The 20,726-nt window shown below is 44.5% G+C and overlaps 1 protein-coding gene across 1 annotated transcript in view; it reads left to right on the plus strand.

Annotated features, from left to right (window-relative positions):
* The first annotated feature begins 1,961 nt into the window (after positions 1-1,961).
* SLC22A23 (solute carrier family 22 member 23) overlaps positions 1,962-20,726 on the plus strand; it is a 101,094-nt gene continuing 82,329 nt past the window's right edge. The window contains exon 1 of the mRNA XM_087707526.1: positions 1,962-2,663. Within this exon, the coding sequence (XP_087563652.1) occupies positions 2,100-2,663 (564 nt within the window). The 5' untranslated portion in view covers positions 1,962-2,099. The remainder of the gene's footprint in view (positions 2,664-20,726) is intronic.

The raw sequence follows: 20,726 nt of genomic DNA on the forward strand, positions 1-20,726 counted from the left end.
GCGGTAAGGGTTTTGTCCGACGCTGAAGCACTTTCCTTTTTTTCATTTAATTGACTTCCCTACTTTATAAAGAGCCGAGGTGGCGCAGTGTTTAGGGTGCAGTACTGCAGGCCACTTCAGCTGACTGTGATCTGCAGTTCAGCGGTTCAAATCTCACCGGCTCAAAGGTCGACTCAGCCTTCCATCCTTCCGAGGTGGGTGAAATGAGGACCCAGACTGTGGGGGCAAGTTGCTGACTCAATTTGCTTAAAAAAAATAAATTGTAAACCGCTTAGAGAGGGCTGAAAGCCCTATGAAGTGGTATATAAGTCTGATGATTGATAGATAGATAGATAGATAGATAGATAGATAGATAGATAGATAGATAGATAGATAGATAGATAGATGATAGGTAGGTAAGTAGGTAGGTAGATGATAGATAGATAGATAGATAGATAGATAGATAGATAGATAGATGGATGATAGGTAGGTAGGTAGGTAGGTAGGTAGGTAGGTAGGTAGGTAGGTAGATAGATAGATAGATAGATAGATAGATAGATAGATGATAGATAGATAGATAGATAGATAGATAGATAGATAGATAGATAGATAGATAGATAGATGATAGGTAGGTAAGTAGGTAGGTAGATGATAGATAGATAGATAGATAGATAGATAGATAGATAGATAGATAGATAGATAGATAGATAGATGATAGGTAGGTAGGTAGGTAGGTAGGTAGGTAGGTAGGTAGATAGATAGATAGATAGATAGATAGATGATAGATAGATAGATAGATAGATAGATAGATAGATAGATAGATAGATAGATAGATAGATAGATAGATAGATAGATAGATAGATAGATAGATATAAATCACCATTACTGTGGAACCGATGGGCGGTCAGAAAATTTTACTACTAACAGAGATACAAAAATGGGCGGTAGGTATAGAAAGGTTGACTACCCCTGGGTTAAGCAATAAAACAACGACTCCCAGGTTACAAATACCTTAAGCTTCACAAGGTGTCCCGCCCTCCAAAACCCAACCGAGCCACGCCGCAGCTTAGCGTAACCCAAGAGACTCGCTGTTGCACCCGACCTATTTTCTGCCCAGACGCTGCCTAGCCAAGCCAAGCCGTGTCTTTCTCTCTCTTTCTCTCTGTCTCTCTCTTTTCCTGGCACTCGCCCCAAAGATTGGCCGGCCTGCCTGGAAACTCTCCCTCCTGTCGTCGTGCCAAGCCGATCCGATGTCTGGTGGTGGGGGGGGGGGGGGGGGGCGTCGCGATCGCCTCCTGCAGGGGGAGCCGAGCGGCCGCCAGAGGTTCAATACGGCAGGAGGAGGAGGAGGAGGAGGAGGAGGAAGAGGAGAGGCGGCTACAGAAGCAGCAGCGGCAGCAGCAGGTGCGGCGGCGGCGGCTGCAGTCGCTACCTTTACCTCCGGGAACCTCCGGGAGAGGAGGAGGAGACGGAGGCGGGGAGCTGGCTCAGGGGGAGGGCTGGGCTTCCAGGTAGGGAGCCAAGCGGAGGAGCGGGAGAAAGAGACAGAGGGAGGCAGGCGAGACGCCGCCACCGCCGCCCCCCCCACCCAACCCCCGACTGGAGAAAGGAGGCGATCCGCAGCCGCGAGAGGAGCGGATCCCGCGCTGGCTGGGCGCAGCGAATGCGGCTCCTTTCGACGCTCCGCCTGCTCGAGCCTCGGCGAAGGGATATCGTTCGTTCGTCCGCCCGCCCGCCCCACCGGCGTGCTTAATCGGCGGTAGCTCGGGCTGGCTAGGGACCCGCGCCGCCACCCGAAGGAGATCTTTGAGACCCGATTTCTCTCCGTAGACCCGGCGGGCACGGCACCCGCGTGTCCGGGAAGAAGCGAAGGAGACGCGGGGAGGTTTTGTAGGGCAACGTGGGAAAGGGGAGAGCTGGGTGTGGCGGCCGAGGCGGGCTTGGGGAAGGGGGCGAAGCCAGGGGGGGCGTCTGAGCGCGGCCGGTCCCCTATGCGCGGCTCAGCCCAGCCTTCCCTCCGGCTTCCCAGCCCGCGGATCGTGGCCCGGGCGCCGCCTCCCCGGTTCCCCTCTATGTAAGCTCGCCTTCCCTCCTCCTCCTCCTCCTCCTGCTGCGGCTGGATGGCGCTTGAGCGGCGCCGAGAGGAGGGCGGCGGAGGGGGCCGACCCCTCCCCGAAGAAAACGGGTCTTTGCCTGCCGGGGAGGCGGACCCGGCAGCCCCGGCCGCCCCTCCTGCGGGGGGTCTCCCGGCGGAGATCCAGAGCCTGCCTCTTCCCACGCCTCCCTCCGGCTCCTGCAGCCCCCTGCTTCTGGATTACGACGGCTCCGTGCTGCCCTTCCTGGGGCGCCTGGGCGGAGGGCACCAGAAAGCCCTCATCTTCCTCACCTGGATCCCGGCGCTTTTCATCGGCTTCAGCCAGTTCTCGGACAGTTTCCTCTTGGTGCATCCCATCTCTCGGTGCAAGGGGACGGATGGGAAGGGCAACTGGAGCGAGTTCCCCCCGCAGCCGCCCCCCAGGGGTCTCACCACCAGCCCCAGCTACAACCACAGCAGCAGCTACAGTAGGGGCATCCTGGCCGCCCCGGAGCTGCCCACCCCCGAGGGGAAAAATGACAGTTACTGCCACTGCAGTGAGAGGTACCACCGGATCCCTGCGGGCCTGCAGCAGAATATCGTCAGCAAGGTAAGAGCAACGGAGGTGGTGCAGAGTGGGAAAGCCCCCTTGCCTCTCCTCCAGGGGCAGAATGGGTGGTTTGGGTCTATTGGCTTCTCTCTGGCAGAAACAGTAAAGCAGGAAAGGTGGCATCTTGTATCTGGGGCCGGGTGGAGGAGAAGTGGACCTTGCAACTTCTGATGAAGTTCTCTGCAGTCCACCTTAGCTGCAGGGGGACCAATGGATGAGATCATGTGTGGCTTCAGTTCTTTGAATGCAGTTCTTGAGTGGAGGTGCTCAGAGGGGGCTGGGGCGGGTTCTGGTCCTGCAAAGGCTTAAATGTGTCCCTGCGCTTGAGAAGACTCCACAGCAGGAAGTGGGAGGTGGGTGGGTGAGGTTTGGCACAGGACCAGGCCATTTTTCGTTTCTAAATACCTCTGCCTGGACAGGGATGTGTCATCACGTAACACCGACTACATTAGTAGTAGATTAATATCAGCCAGTGGTTCTCCGTGACCCGTCAAAACCGCGGTAGACAAAAGCGCGCTCGACGAAAGCGCGTACGTGACGTCATCAGCAGCGCGACGAAAAAAATTTAAAATAAATTAAATTGAAATTAAAATAAAATTAAAGCAAGCCGATTCACATAAAGGTAAGGGTTAGGTTTAGGGTTAGGGTTAGGGTTAGGGTTACGTTAAGCGTTAGGGTTAGCGTTAGCGTTAGGTTAAGGGTTAGCATTAGGTTTAGCGTTAGGTTAAGGGTTAGGTTTAGAGTTAGGTTTAGGGTTAGGTTTAGGGTTAGGTTTGGGGGGGTTAGGGTAAGGTTTTCGCTTTAATTTTAAATTTACCGCTCACAGCGCAATGTTTTCGTCGCGCTGTGATGACGTCACGTACGCGCTTTCATCGAGCGCGCTTTTGTCTACCGCGGTTTTGTGGTGGAACCGTGGTTCTCAACCTGTGGTCAGCGGGGTGGGGTGTTTGCATGATGTCATCACAGGGGATTTGCAAAGTCTTGAAGTAATACTATGATTTAACTCTTGAGTTAAGTCTTGGGGGGGGGGGTCCATGGACCTGGTCCGTGGCCACAAAAAATATTTAAAGGGGTCAGTGGTGAAGAAAAGGTTGACAAAAGCTGTTCAACCACATTTTCACCTACCTGGTGTGAATTCAGCTCCTTGTAGTTAAACGGTTAGTATGTCAGGTGAACCCAGAAAAATTGGGTTAATGGAATAGCTGTGGCTAAATTAATGTTGGTAATTAAGCCGTACAAAAGCAGGCTGTTTGTATGGGAGGGAGGATTATGAGCCGTGATATTCCTTCAGCTGCTTCTCAAGCACATTATTTCACACGGACGTAATAAAGAATGTTTGCTCGTTTTGGATGGTTTCCCCACCCCCACCCCCAGAAAAAAAAAAACCTTCTGTTACTTGTGTTTGAACTGTATTCCTATAATACCTTTCCTTTTTCAGGGATAACCTTCCTCCTAAGGCAGTGTTTCTCAACCTTGGCAACTTGAAGATGTCCGGACTTCAGCTCCCAGAATTCCCCAGCCAGCGAATGCATTCGCTGGCTGGGGAATTCTGGGAGTTGAAGTCCGGACATCTTCAAGTTGCCAAGGTTGAGAAACACTGTCCTAAGGATATCCTTTGCTCTGATGACTAAAGTGAAATAATCTCTTGTTACCTTGGAATTCTTTAAGTCAGTGAGATACGAGCGTATATTTTTCACAATCCTTTTATAACTTATCCTGTTTTAGATTTCTAAGCTAAGAATGCACAAAAAAATCCCACCTATTTTTCCTTTCTTGGCAAAATCAATAATAGTTTCTAAGTGAAGCTCCTATGATAAGGAGGTTCCTTTTTAATGAAACAAAATCATAAATGAAATTCTGGATTCTCAGTGGCGTCATTCAGACAAACCAGGTGACCCATAAGCTGGGTCTGCCTGCCCAGCTTCTAGACAAAGATTTCCAGTGTGTGCATTTTTCACCTGGGAATTTTGCTTGTCCCACTTCATAAGTACTTTTGCCATGTGACGATGGTATATATTTCTTGGTGAAAAGCAGGTTGACACAAAGGAAGCTTAAAACACAAAGGGACAGAGTTGCTAGCTTTAGACTACAAATTCTAACCTTTCACTTAAGGAAGAAAGGAAGGTGTCATTGAATTGGCTGGTACGCGCTCTTAGTACGCTAATTCTTAATGTGATTTGATAGGATACTGTGAACCAGTCATATTTTATCAACATTTATTTATTTTTTTGTTAAATTTATTTTTTTGTTAAATTTCTAGGCCGCCCAATCCCGGGGGACTCCGGGCGGCTTACAAAGAAAGAAAAAGAAAAGCAAAATAAAAGAATATTTTAAAAATTCCCAACACGCATACATTTCTAATCGGGGCTGGACCTTTACAATAAGGTCAACAGCCCCAGGCCTGCCGGAACAGCCAGGTTTTAACAGCTTTTCTGAAGGCCATGAGAGTGGGTGAGGTCCGGACCCCTGGGGGTAGCTGATTTCCACAGGAACCAACATGAATTTATAAATAACCAGTTACTAGTTTAACAAACCATGGTTAAAGCCAAATAGAATTTGACATGACCAACCCTAGTCAGTGGGTGGGTGGGTGGGTGGGTGGGTGGGTGGATGGATGGATGGATGGATGGATGGATGGATGGATGGATGGATGGAGCCAGTTAGAGATATATTGACTACTTCAATATGAGAATGAAGGTTTTGGTCAAAGGCACCAAGAAATTGTCTTCCAAAATTACAGCATAACAATTTCGCTATAATTCTTGATGCTAATTCGGTATAATCTCTGATATGAATAAATGCTAGATTTATTTGGGACTTTTAATCATCATATTATGCAGAAGAGTCGGAATCACAAATAGGAATGGTGCTCTTAAGGGTGGAATTGCAGTATAATCTTTTGCTGCAGGAGCCCATTCTAAATATTTAGAATGCAATTCCTCCCTTGCTTCCTTTAACAGTTGGTTCTTTTTTTTCTTGGGGAAGAGAGAGATAGCTGTTTTGGGTGTTTTGCATCTTCTCTAGCCTCTGGCATCTAAACTGAGCCAGATCTGTGTGGTATACTTGGATTGCAGATTAATTAGGGAATCCCAAAGCTTTAGGTTAGAGTAGAAATTTTAAAAAAAAATATCCAAGAAAAGGCAGTGGCAAAGCACTTCCAAATTGTTTCTAAGAAGCTGCATGGAGATGCCATGAAGTCATCAAGGAGTCATGTTCACCTCAAGAGAGAGTCTCTCCCTGACTTTCCAGCATGACTCAAATAAACAACTACGCTGTAAAATGAAACTGTTCATCCTGAATGTGCTGTAGTTCGCTTAATCCCCAAACACCGAAGCTCAGCAAAATGCAATCCTTCTGGGAACCGTGTTAGAATTAACTGCCCGGTGGTTTAAGCTAATCAAGGGAGGGCATTCTTGCTTTATCTTGCAACTTTCTTTGGCGGGTGATTAAATATTGCTTCAATTCCTCTTGAAAATGGTAGAGGACCTACCTTAGTTTATTTTTAAGAGGAGCAACAATGATAGGCAAAACCGGGTATCTAGTCCGAGTGTGGTTTGCTTTAGCTGTTACGTTCTTAATCTATTAACTGTGATTAGGAATTCACTTGTTAAAGAAATTGAATATATTGGAAGGTAATAGAAGTAAACCGAAGGGAGGAGTTGAGCGAAAGAAGAAGGAGGGTGGAGAGGGTGAGAGAGAGGAGGAGGAGAAGGAAGGGAGGGAATGGATGAAGAGAGGGAGTGATAGAGGGGGAGGGGAAGTAGGTAGTAGAGGGGTATGTAAGAAGGAAGAATGAAAGTTGGAGGGGGTTGAAAGAGGGTGTATGGTGGGCCAAGGTGGTATATTGGGTTTGTATTGTAGGGGGCATTTTCTATATAAGTGAAGGCTGTGTTTATTACTCAATGTTACATGCACAGTAAACATGTGATTGTATAGAATGAAATGGAAATAAAAAATATTATGTAAGACTTGTTAAAGAAATTATAGAGTTACCCCACTTGCCAAAATGTGACTCCTGAGGGCATACAATAATAAAAATGAGATTAGTGTCCCCTGCAACAGAAGAACTGAAAATCAATGAAGGCAATAAATCCACAGTTGGGGCACATCAACATATATTTCACCACCCAAGATGGACTCATCTAACATCCCCGATCAACAACTGAGGAAACAGCCTCAAAGCCTTCTTGAAGACTAACAGACTTGGGGACAATCAAATCTTGAACAGAAGGTGGGAGAGATTGTTCCATAGGGCAGGCCCCATAGCAGAAATGACAGATTCTCCTAAATCCCATCAGACGACATTGTCCAAGGAAGAGACCGGGACACACCATTCTGTTGGACTTTTAGAAGAAGCCCATCACTCAAATTGTGGTTTATTTTCTTACTCTCTAGGACAGGGAGGGCAGGACAAGAAGTAATGCGTGGAAGCTTGTCAAAGAGAGATCTAACCTAGCAGTCATGAGAGATTTTCTGACAATGAGAGCAATTAATCAATGGAATAGCTCGTCTCCTGGGGTTTCAGTTGTTCCATCACTGGAGGTTTCCAAGAATAGCCATTTGACTGGGATGATATAGGCAGAGGGTTGGACAAGAAAACATCCACACTCCGCACTATGGTTCTATGGTTACTTCATTCCTTCAGGGACAAATAATATTTCCCATATGCTTCTTATTAATCCTGTAATGCTGTGCTATGATTAAAGTCTCATATATCATTTTTGATCCACCAGAAGAAATGTAGGTTCCCCCCCCCCAAAATTGTTTCAATTTCCAGGAGTGCAACATCAATCAGCAACATTTTAAGGCAAATATCCTCCCACCCCTCGGAGAGTGTTACTGCATTCTGGAAAAACTTTTGGAAATCAATCCAAAGCATTGCAGTGTGTGTGTGTGTGTGTGTGTGTGTGTGTGTGTGTATGTATGTATGTATGTATGTATGTATGTAATTTTGTGTCACAACCCCTGGTATGCCCAAATATTTACATACCTATTTCCCTGGCTCAGCTGATAAAGGAGGAGAACCTGTGGCTTAGTGGCTAACACAACTGCCTAATATGTAATACAGCACAGGTTGAAATTCCAGTAAGGGTATGGCTAGCTGATGAGAGCTAAATAGCTTGAAATAGATCTATACTAGTCTCCCTTTATTTATTTATCAGCACAAATGCAACGTGTGTGTGTGTGTATGTATGTATGTGTGTATGTGTATGTGTGTGTGTGTATGTGTATGTGTGTGTGTGTGTATATATATATATATATATATATATATATATATATATATATATATATATATATATATATATATACACACACACACACATACATACATACATACATACATACATACATACATACATACATACATGTGTGGATGTTTATATATATAAAGTCACAACCCCTGGTATGCCCCAATTATGGGAGGAATCTAACTGCTTCCATTCTCTGTCCATCGGCTCGTCACAAGAGACCATCCAGACAGAAAGCCCAATATTTTACTGTTGCCTTTGTTACATTTGTGTAGTATTTGTGCTGATAAATAAATAAAGGGAGACTAGTATAGATCTATTTCAAGCTATTTAGCTCTCATCAGCTAGCCGAATCCCAGTAAGGGTATGGCTAGCTGATGAGAGCTAAATAGCTTGAAATAGATCTATACTAGTCTCCCTTTATTTATTTATCAGCACAAATACTACACACACACACACACACACACACACACACACACACACACACATTCCATTATGCTTCAATAATCCCATTATTGAAAAAGGTGCTAATTATTAGAGTAAAAAATACTCTTCATTTATTTTAGAGAAAGTCGCATGAAGCAAGTGAAAGATGTGTAACCTGAAAATGATTACTGGAGAATCAGTTGATTAGACTGAAAAACCAAGAATATTCCAAAAGCTTTTTGTGAAGTAGAAGTAAAATAATTAAAAGGTGAGAAGAAAAAATGGGCTGCATTTCTGAGCTGCTGGCAGAAATGGATTTTTCCAACACTGTTTTATTTCATGCCGAAGTATCGTACACTGTTTTTTCTAGTAATGTTTCTCACTGTAACCCAGATTTAATTAAATATCTCATTCTGATCCTCTGCCCTCCTGGTTGAGAACTCGTATAGGAAATTGTTCTTGCGCAATCATCAGATACCCATAGCTAAGCATTAGTGAGCCAGTCCAAATTCAGTGTATGATTTCTTCTGAAAGGCCCAAATTCGTACCAAGCTAAATCACTGGTGATTCCATAGCATAATCTATTTTGCATGCAGAAAAGTCTTATTTTTAATATCTCTTCAAAAATGGGTGCTGTGAAAATTTTGAGCTTTAGACCAAGTATGTTGTTGCTAGTCGAAATAGCAATAGCAATAGCAGTTAGACTTATATACCGCTTCATAGGGCTTTCAGCCATCTCTAAGCGGTTTACAGAGTCAGCATATTGCCCCCCAACAACAATCCGGGTTCTCGGCTTTCTCCAACTGATAAGCCTCTAGGACAGGGACGTCAAATTGGCAGCCCGCGGGCTGGATGCGTTACGCACAGGCCATGCCAACCCCTGCTTCACGAATGGAACATCATGTGACAGCAACTTGACGCAGCGAGTTTGACACCTATGCTCTAGGACAGCGTTTCTCAAGCTTGGCGACTTTCAGTCCTTTGGACTTCAACTCCCAGAATCCTGGGAGTTGAAGTCCACAGGACAAAGACGCCAAGGTTGAGAAACACTGCTCTAGGAATTCTAGTACTATTAGCAATAGCAGTTAGACTTATATACCGCTTCATAGGGCTCTCAGCCCTCTCTAAGCGGTTTACAGAGTCAGCATATCGCCCCCACAGTCTGGGTCCTCATTTCACCTACCTCGGAAGGATGGAAGGCTGAGTTAACCTTGAGCCGGTGAGATTAGAACCGCTGAACTGCAGATAACAGTCAGCTGTAGTGGCAATAGCAATAGCAATAGCAGTTAGACTTATATACCGCTTCATAGGGCTTTCAGCCCTCTCTAAGCGGTTTACAGAGTCAGCATATTGCCCCCAACAACAATCCGGGTCCTCATTTTACCCACCTCGGAAGGATGGAAGGCTGAGTCAACCCTGAGCCGGTGAGATTTGAACAGCCGAACTGCAGAACTGCAGTCAGCTAAAGTAGCCTGCAGTGCTGCATTTAACCACTGCGCCATCTCGGCTCTTAGGCTGCGTGACAGCTGTGGATAATGAGTATTGCAATCTTACAGCAGTGGGATGTCTGTTGCAACATTTACCACTATGTTTATAGATACAGCCATCCCACCTAGGCATTGATAGCGGTGTAATACAATTTGTAACTTGGATGGCTCCTCTGTGGGGAATATGTTTGTGAAAAGCCCTCTTGACTGATCTAGGATATACCTTTGTTACACCTTACTCCTAGATTGATGGTGGTGAGATGGAAAAATTTAACTGTCGTGGTTATTCGGCAAATCATGATTAAACATGGCCTTGGCATTGTGGGAAGCCATCCTGTTATCCTGCTTTCTGCTAGGGATGAATTTTGACATTGGGCCCATTATCAGATTCAGCTGTCGGTTTTAGCAATTAGAATTTGAAGCAGATAATACAGGATCAGGAGTCTTTTATACAACTCAAAACAAATGTTGTAATAGTAGCTGATGGCATAATTCAGAGCTGCCAGTGAGTGTATTTAATCACAGATCTGGGTTGAGGTCTTGACTCTGGCCATAATCCAGAGCTTGTAACGTTGGGCATCAGTAAATCTCTTCGTTCTAGATCTATCTATCTGAATTAATTTAGATGATTGGATCTCTAAACCTCCAATTGGCTTTACGGTGGCTATAAAAGTATCATCTGATTTCCAAATAGCACCACAATGTTTATTGGGCATTGATGGTTCTGGGTGTCCAGTTTAGGAGAGAAAACTGCATTAGTGGTAGAGTCATTGATTAGATGTTTTCTCTATTGTTATGTATTTGGGAATGAAATAAAACTACTTAATTACAAAATGTTAATAGCAACCTCTTATTCTTCCATTTTTTGAACTCAAATATCTAATGGACCAAGGATATAATTCTTATAAGTCACGTTCTCAATTTCCAGGTTGCTTGTATTTTATTGTAGCTAACAGGCACACTTATTGAGTGTATTGGTTGGGAATGTTGGATATTGGAGGCCATCTGCTTGTGGTATTAAAAAAAACCTGTTGCTCTAAATGGGATTTAGGGGGAAAATTATAGACATCGATGTGTTTTATTGCGAAATTCATTGTTTAGTAAACCATGACTTAGTGCAATATGTGAACCTACTCCCAATTATCTTGTTTCATACAAGATTTAACCATAATGTTTGGCAAAATCCATAATTGGTTGAGTTCACAATGCTAAAGCAGAAGCATCAACCACACAAAATATGCTCAGCTGGAATCAGATGAATCACATTATATGTATCTTGGTGTGATATGTAAGGCGGTTCCACCACAAAACCGCAGAGGACAAAATCGCGCTCGACGAAAGCGCGCATTTGACGTCATCACAGTGCGACGAAAACATTGCGCTGTGATCGAAAAATGTAAAAATAAAGCGAAAACCTTACCCTAACCCCCCCAAACCTAACCCTTAACCTAACCCTAAATCTAACCCTAAACGTAACCCTTAACCTAACGCTAAACCTAACGCTAACCCTTAACCTAATGCTAAATGTAACCCTAACGCTCTAAACCTAACCCTAACCCTAACCCTTAACCTAACCCTAACCCTAAACCTAACCCTTACCTTTATGTGAATCGGCTTGCTTTAATTTTATTTTTATTTCAATGTTTAATTTTTTTCGTCGCGCTGTGATGACGTCAAATGCGCGCTTTCGTCGAGTGCGATTTTGTCCTCCGCGGTTTTGGCGGGTCACGATGTAAGGCCACCACTGTACATCTTGACATATTCTCATGAGTTCCCTAAATTTCCAAATTAACGTTCATTCAGGGTTTAATTTAATGGCTTTTCCTTTCCCAGAGATTTGATGTAGTGCGTATCACTTTCCTTGTGGCATTGGCCTTGTGAGGACATAGGAAGTGATTTGTGAGACAATTTTGGGGCTGTTGTTGATCCCTGAAAGATTATTTTTTATTGATTCTCCTGTTTCTGTGAATATTTAAGATGATAGTTGTGCCAAAGAGTGACCAGTTCATTCATAGCACTAGCTTCCAAGAGCCGAGGTGGCGCAGTGGTTAAGAGTGCAGTACTGCAGGCCACTTCAGCTGACTGTTATCTGCAATTCAGCGGTTCAAATCTCACCGGCTCAGGGTTGACTCAGCCTTCCATCCTTCCGTGGTGGGTGAAATGAGGACCCAGACTGTGGGGGGCGATATGCTGACTCTGTAAACCGCTTAGAGAGGGCTGAAAGCCCTATGAAGCGGTATATAAGTCTAACTGCTATTGCTGTTGCTATTCCAAATAAGCAAAGCTCATATCAGCTTTCTGGAAGGGATGAGCAGGTCCTTATGCATACTGAAATAATCTGATCTGATACTTGGTTCAATTACTAAAACATTACCCTGAAGAATAACCAAAAGTCAGCTAGAGCAAAATATGGCAACTACATTCCTGTTGCTAACTAATGAATGATACTGTGATCATCAATTGTATCACCGCAGTGCTAAAAGCTCTGGTTGCCAGTCATTATTGGTTTGAATCTTTTAAACTCTAAATGACTTAGGTAGCTGTGATTTAAACTTTGATTAGGGATTCATTGCCAGTCAATTATGGTTCTTTGGCCTAATCAGTTGCTTCACCCCAAATCTATTTGATGGTGTTTCATCCAGGTGTGAATAGTGTATACAGCCTTGACCTGTTAGAGATAAGGCAATATATAAGAGAAATAAACATAATTCACTGAATGGGAAATTTGATCAATTTCATGATAGCATCTATTTCTGCAATCAGATTGAAAGTTATTTGTACTCAAAGTATCTCTACGAAAGCTCATGCCTCTAAGACCCAAGCTTTGGTATGCCGAGGTGGCACAGTGGTTAGGGTGCAGTACTGCAGCCACTTCAGCTGACTGCTATCTGCAGTTCAGCGGTTCTAATCTCACCGGCTCAAGATTGACTCAGCCTTCCATCCTTCCGAGGTGGGTGAAATGAGGACCCAGATTGTTGGGGGCGAGATGCTGACTCTGTAAACTGCTTAGAGAGGGCTGAAAGCCCTATGAAGCGGTATATAAGTCTAACTGCTATTGCTATTGCTATTGCTATTTGTGTGTTTGTGCACGCACACATATTCATACACACACTCTCTCTCTACAGGATATAGTTGTTTTTGTTGAATCTGAGGACACCAGCTTGCTGCTAAGTCTCCCGCGGCATTTCGTTTCATCTTTCAATTCCTTTAAGCCATACCAGTAATGGTAATAAATAAGTAAAGGAATATTTCTTTTATCCCATCAGTGAAAAGCAAACTTGTTCATAATTTCTACGAGATCCATGGCTTAGTGTATTAAGTGAAGTATGCAAAGGATTCGTGTCGTAGTGTATGTAGAGCACATTTTTGTGATTCTTCCCATTGCAAAATTTACACAGCCTTCTCTTTTTATTTCTTGAAAGTCTTATTTAGTGTGTTTCATTATTTCCATGTCTCTCTGTGTGTGTGATTTTTTTAAAGCAGCTACAACTGTATAGGCCAGTGTTTTTCAACCACTGTGCCGCGGCACACTAGTGTGCCGTGACATAGTGTAAGGTGTGCCGTGGGAGAATTACTTTATATATAGTCATATAGGCACAGAGTTAAAATTTTTTAACATTTTCTAATGGTGGTGTGCCTCGTGATTTTTTTCATGAAAAAAGTGTGCCTTTGCACAAAAAAGATTGAAAAACACTGGTAAAATTCCTGTTTATAGGGAGCCAATTCCATATACATTATCAGGATTAGCTAGATAAACTTAAGAGACTGGATTTAATAATATTCCAGTTCCTATGTGAAATATTTTCATAAGATACTGTTCATCATTTACTTTACATGTGAAGTAAGTCTATTTCAAACTTGGCTTCCAAATGTCATCTTGATGCTGTTGCATCTTATCCTATCCTTCTGGTAGAGTCGTGATTTTAAACTGTGATAGATTTCTGGTGGTTCCTGAACTTGGATGGAAGAGAATCACCATTTTATTTTATGTATTTAAATACATATTTCTGAGAAGGGTTTTGGTGTTTCATCAGATTCTCAAAGGATCCTGGGGGTTCCTGGGGGACCCTGCGGGTTCAACAAGATTAAGAAACCCTGGTTGTAGAGGACTCTGTGAGATGATCTGTGATCTTCTGGAGCAATGTGAGCTTCACCTAGATCAGGGCTGACAAACTCAATTTCATTGAGGGTTGTGTTTGATCTTGGAGGCCCAGGATGGGTATGGCCAGGGTAGGGGTGACCAGCCCAACATCACTCTTGTTGAGGTCACCTATGGTGGACCGAGTGCTCAGCCACCGAAAATGGGCTCCTGAGTTCCGTTTTCGACTGCCATGGCCTCCTGCAACCCTCTACCAATAAAAATGGAGCTCCGTTTTCACTGGCAGACGGTTGCCGGGGGCGTGGCAGCTGAAAACAGAGCTCGGGGGAGGGGGGCATTTTCACTAGCAGAAGCGGTGCAAGCTGGTCCTTCACTGTTTCCAAGAGCCGAGGTGGCGCGGTGGTTAAATGCAGCACTGCAGGCTACTTCAGCTGACTGCTAGATCAGCAGTTCAGCGGTTCAAATCTCACCGACTCAGGGTTGACTCAGCCTTCCATCCTTCCGAGGTGGGTGAAATGAGGACCCGGATTGTTGTTGGGGGCAATATGTTGACTCTGTAAACCGCTTAGAGAGGGCTGAAAGCCCTATGAAGCGGTATATAAGTCTACTGCTATTGCTATTGCTATTGCTATAGCCCCACAGGCTGGATCTGGCCCACAGCCCTGGGTTTGACCTAGATGCTTTCTTCATATTCTCATATGAACAATGCAAGACCTGAAATATTTTAACAGAGTAAAACTACCCTGTTTCCCCGAAAATAAGACCTCCCCAGATAATAAGCCCAATCGGGCTTTTGAGCGCATGCGCTAAAATAATCCCTCCCTGAAAATATTGAAACACAGCAGCAGCCATGAGGTGACCACACTCGCTACTTCCTGCACCTCAAAAATAATAATGCCTCCCCAAAAACAAGGCCAAGTGCTTATTTCGGGGATCAAAAGAAAAAAAAAGACCCTGTCTTATTTTTGGGGAAACACGGTAATAAGATATACAAGACAGTTAAAAAAAAACAGCAATTGCCATGATGGATTTTCCTATCAAAGAAAGTAAGCTTGGAAACCGCTTTGTAATATTTAAGAGACGTGTGGTGGACTTCCTGCATTTGTGAAGGCATTGCAGAATTGATGGGGGTCAACATCTCTGTATGAGGAAGGGTACATATAGTTTTTGAAATATCCCAAAATCCTGAAATCCTGCGGCATTGCTTTGTGATGATTTTCTGCTTCTCGGTGAGCATTCTGGACCTGATTTAGTGTTGAGATTTTGGTTCCACCACAAATCCGCGAAGCCCTTCGGCGCGGAGACATAAGCGCGAAGACTAATTCGCACCATTCTAAGTGCTAAGGAAAAACGCGACCCTACCACGATGACATAATTGTGGAGGGCAAAATCGCGCATTCCCAAGCACTCATACTCTAAACCTAACCCTAAACCTAACCCTAACCCTAACCCTAAACCTAACGCTAAACCTAACCCTAACCCTAACCCTAACCCTAAACCTAACCCTAACCCTAAACCTAACCCTAACCCTAAACCTAACCCTAACCCTAAACCTAACCCTAAACCTAACCCTAACCCTAACCCTAAACCTAAACCTAAACCTAACCCTAAAACAAACCCCTAAACCTAATCCTAACGCTTACCTTAATTGAAGTCGGCTTTCTGCCGCGGTGCCGTTTTAAAGCGCCCTTCTGTTGCCGCGCTGTTGTCGCGGCGGTGATGACGCGCGGTGATGACGTCGTGGCTTTAGCGCCGTGATTTTATCACCGCGATTTTGACCAGCGCGGTTTTGTCGTGCCACGGAGATTTTTTTCCCAACCAGATTCATCTTCTGAAAATTATGTGTTCTTTTGCAAATCCTGGGTTTCCCCAAGATAGCCATTTTTTTCCCCTGTCATGTATGAGGGATGTGCTTTGGTTCCACAAACACAGCATCACAGCTTAGATTGTAGAAATGTAGGGGTTAACAGAATCCCTTCAGATAGTTCTTGTCCATGACTATTTTTTTTTTAAATGACCCAATTTAACATGAGATGCCAATTTAAGTAATTTTTGCTCAAGGCAAGCTCTCAGATGTCTGTATACAATGAGGCAGTTTTCCCAAATTTCATATTGATGCTTTGAGAATGATCCCTTTACTACCCATTTGTTAAGGAGGATCTGGGGAAATTACATTTTCTTAGCACGCTGATATTATAGTTAAGAAAATGCATTCCGTGACTACTATATTGATTTCAGGACAAAATACAGATTTATCTCTTTTTTTGGTAACAGTGACCCTTTATTCTCTGCTGTTCAATCAAGGGACTGCGATTCCCTCTGTGTTTATCCTGAATTTCACTCACACAGGGGGCCAAAGGATCAGAATACATACAACACTGTAGGGATACTTACAATATTTCATTTCTCCGACTTCACAGCACTTAAAACAACATCTTGCTATTTGTAGTAATAGAAATAAGAAATGCTGAGGCTAGTACCGAAAGCCCAACTTATGACCACAATCAAGCCCAAAATATCTGTTGCTAAGTGGGATGTTGTTAAGTGAGTTTTGCCCCATTTTACGACCTTTCTTCCCACGGTTGTTAAGTGAATCACTGCAGTTGGCAAGTTAGTAAATCTGGCTGTTAAGTGAATCCGGCTTCCCCATTTAAGTTTGCTTTGTCAGAAGGTTGCAAAAGGGGATCACGTGACCTTGGGACTCAGCAACCGTCATAAGTGTGAACCAGTTGCCAAGCATCTAAATTTTGATCACATGATCATGGGGATGCTGCAAAGGTCGTAACTGAAAAAGAGTCATAAGTCACTTTTTTTCAGTGCGGTTGTAACTTTGAATGGCCACTAAATGAATTGTTGTAAGTTGAGGACTACCTGTATCTTAAAGTAAGTGTTGTGGCCCAGCAGGAGCCGTTGGAGCTGCCACCAGACTCCGACAGCGAGGGGCCCTATGAGTCAGCTCTGGAGGATGTGGAGGACCCTGGACAGAGTTCCGACTCTGAGCATGGTGCAGAGAGGCTGGTTGGTCACCAGGAGGCGCCTGAGCCTTGGACCAGTGGGGAGGAGACAAGGGAGTGTCATCATGATGTCATGCATTGGAGCAGTGGGGAGGAGCTAAGGGAGTTGTTCCTGGATGCCCGGCAACCAAGAGCTAATAGGCGTAAGGAACAGTTGCGCAGTTACAGGAGATAATTGCACTCAGCTGGTGGTAATTAGGCTCCTCTCAAGACTATAAAAGGAATGCTTGTGCACACGCCCCTTTTGCAGAAGTCAACGTCTTCACTAAAGTTGGAAAAAGTTTAGTGCAAAGCAGGCCACACCTATAGAAGAGGTTCTAAAAAAAATTGAAACCCGCCACTGTTCGGGACAATTATTGACCTGAAACCTTGGGGTCTTTAATTAAGAGTCCTGCTTAGTTGCCTCTGATGGAACTACCACTCTGAGCAAGGAGCGCTGAAATCCTGCCTGTGTGCACTTATAATATGCGGAGGTGGCAAATCATTAATACAGCTAATAAACTTACGTTGTAGCCCGTTCTTAAACTGGGACTTTTACTTGGAAGTCATTTCACGTCTGCGTAATTTGATCGGTGTTCTTCCTCTCCCCTCCCTAAAGCAGAAAGATAACTATCATGCAGAGCATAATGGAGCAGTGTGTGTTTTCAGGGCGTCGGATTGTCACGTTGCAATTACGGTAAATTTACATTTCAGCGTGGCCCTTGTGTATGGAGGTTTTGAGGACAGGCAGTAATTTCGATCTTGCAAAGAACTCCCAACGAGGGCCTAAATTTAGAACATACTTAAGCCAGTGCTTTTTCTCCAACACATCTTTTTACTTTTTTTGTTTTTTGTGTGTCTGAGCACTTGGCTGTGGTCTTTTTGAAATGTTGGCTGCGCTTATTCCTCACACAAAGCCTACACGCAGGCTATATTCATTTATTGCAAGAATGCCAGACTCCTGGCATTAATGCAGCTTTTCTCTTTTTAGAGACATCCTAGCACTCTAAAGGTTGCTTTCTTTGGTTAAAAACAACCGTCTCCATAATAGGTTTGCGCATCTGTTGCGACTACAAAAAGCAGAAGGAAAACTCCATACTACCAGTACCAGTAAGTGCTAGTCGTAACTTATAAAGCCCTTCATGGTATTGGACCTGGGTACTTGAGAGACTGCCTGCTGCCAATTACCTCCCAAAGACCCGTTAGATCGCATAGGGTCGGCCTCCTCCGGGTTCCGTCTACCAGCCAATGCCATCTGGCTACCACCCGGGGGAGGGCCTTCTCTGTAGCAGCTCCAGCCCTTTGGAATGAACTCCCCGCGGAGATTCGGACCCTCACCTCTCTCCAGGCCTTCCGGAAAGCCGTCAAAACCTGGCTGTGCAGGCCTGGGGTTGATGAGTTCCCCTCCCCTCTCGACTTGTATGGCTGTATGACTTTTGTGTATTTTAATTACGTGTATTATGTTTGTGTCCCCTTTTTTCCTTCTGAGTTGTTCGCCGCCCTGAGTCCCTCCCGGAGAAGGGCGGCATACGAATAAACTAAATCTGAAATCTGAAATCTAGCACTCTAAAGGTTGCTTTCTTGGTTAAAAACAACCGCCCCCCTAATAGGTTTGCGCATCTGTTGCGACTACAAAAAGCAGAAGGAAAATCCTCATTTCCACTGCTAATGTATGACTTGTGTCCCATTTCTTTATCCAGCCTTTAGATCAGAGACAGTCAGTTTGGTCCAGTGGTTCAGGCTGGAGACCATGAATTCTAGTCCCACTTCGGGCGCAAAGCCAGCTGCGTAACGTTGCGCCAGTCGTACCCTCTTAGTCCTAGGTAGCAGGCAGTGGCAAACCACTTCTCAAATGGGGCCAGGTGCAGGGACTTATCCCGACAGTTACAAGGAGTCAGCACTGACTCAAAGGGGAGTATGCGACAAACAAATGAACATCAACACAATCTCGATACTTGGCCTCTTTTTTTAGGTTTCTTTAAGCACCCATTGGTACTATATCATCACAGTTTTGTGTCTAACTTAATTGTGCTTTCAATTAAGCAATTATGTTAATAAGGTGTTGTGGCCCAGCAGGAGCCGTTGGAGCTGCCACCAGACTCCGACAGCGAGGGGCCCAATGAGTCGGCCCTGGAGGATGTGTAGGACCCTGGACAGGGTTCCGACTCCGAGCAGGGCGCAGACAGACTGGTTGGCCACCAGGTAGTGCCTGAGCCTTGGATCAGTGGGGAGGAGACAAGGGAGAGTGATCCAGAAACCAACAGTGAGATGTTCCTGGATGCACGCCGTCGAAGGGCTACTCGGCGTCAAGAACAACTACGTAATTACAGGAGGTAATTACGCTCAGCTGATGGTCATTAGGCTCCTCTCCAGACTATAAAAGAGACTGCTTGTGCCACGCCCTTCTTGCAGAAGTCAATGCTTTGACTAAAGAGAAACAAACTTGGCAGGCTGGATTGCTGCCAGAGTTCGTCTGAATTGCTGCCAAGGTTTGTCGGCCTTGCTGCCAAGGTCCTTATCTGTTTGTTTACTTGGCTTTCAGCCACCGAGAGTCTGAACTTGTTATTAAAGGGCATTCTCATTTAAGCTTGTCTCGGCATTCGTTACTGGACGGAGGAGGGGGTCAGAACAGTAAGGTAAGGTAAAGTTTCATATTAAGGGTAAGGTAGATAGGCAAGATAAACCGGTATTTCTAGAGCAGGAAAGATATCAGATGAGAATAGGGATATACAATGTGTTCAGTATCATCCAAACTCTTTGATTCATTTCATTACATGTTCTGTCCTTGGGACAATTGCTTCTCACCCAATTATTCTTCCTTTGTGCTCCTTTCTCTCTTTCTCATACTTAAATGTTTCCTATGGAACAATCACAATGGTTTGATGGTTGATTTCCAAAGTTTTGCTGCAGCAAACAATTGTCTTGTTGCTTACGGACAATGGAAGGGCAAAGATAAATTTTGTAGTGATCTACTGTATGTTCTTGTTCTAGCGGGTAATCTTAGGAGGGATCCCTTGTCAACTAAGGATAATGCGTCCAATTTTGGCTACCGCAGAAAAGACGTTGAGACTCTAAAAAGAGGGCAGAGAAGAGCAACAGAGATAATTAGTGTCCTGGAGGCTAAAACATGATGAACAGCTGCAGGAACTGGGTTTGTCTAGTTTCTAATGAAGAGACGGACTAGGGGTAACATGATAGAAGTCTTTCAACACTTGAGGGGCTGACATAGAGAAGAGGGGTCAATCTATTCTCCAAAGCGCTTGAGGGCAAGACAAGAAGTCATGGACAGTTCAAGGAGCGCTCCAACCAGAAGTGGGTTCCTACCAATTCACACTTATTCGGTAGAACCGGTTCGTCGAATCTACCGAACCGGTTAGAAGAGGTTCCACCAGTAGACCCAGAAAGCAGGCCACACCTACAGAAAAGGTTCCAAATTTTTTTGAAACCCACCACTGGTCCTTGGATATGATTATTCCACACTATCATGCTCATATTTATAAAACTCAGTGCCTCTGTGAAAGGTAAGGATGACTACTGCGTTTGTGGTGCAATCAGAACATTGCGTGTGTTGAAGTTGTTTTAACGCAAACCAAAGATGCCTTTTAAAAAACAAGTTGACATCATATTCTTATGCATGCCAGTGCTGTGTGTGAGGGAATTTAAGGTGGTTCTGACAACTGTCGTTGGCATCATATCCGGTCACAATGGGCGGCAAGCCACTCCCATCCGGTCACATGGGCGGCAAGCCACTCCCACAAAGGAGGCCACACCCACAGAGTAGGTTCGAACAATTTTTGAAACCCACCACT

Source organism: Thamnophis sirtalis, unplaced genomic scaffold, assembly GCF_051295495.1.
Source record: "Thamnophis sirtalis isolate CommonGarterSnake01/CBP01778 unplaced genomic scaffold, rThaSir2_p1.2 scaffold_2, whole genome shotgun sequence".
Classification (NCBI taxonomy): domain Eukaryota; kingdom Metazoa; phylum Chordata; class Lepidosauria; order Squamata; family Natricidae; genus Thamnophis; species Thamnophis sirtalis.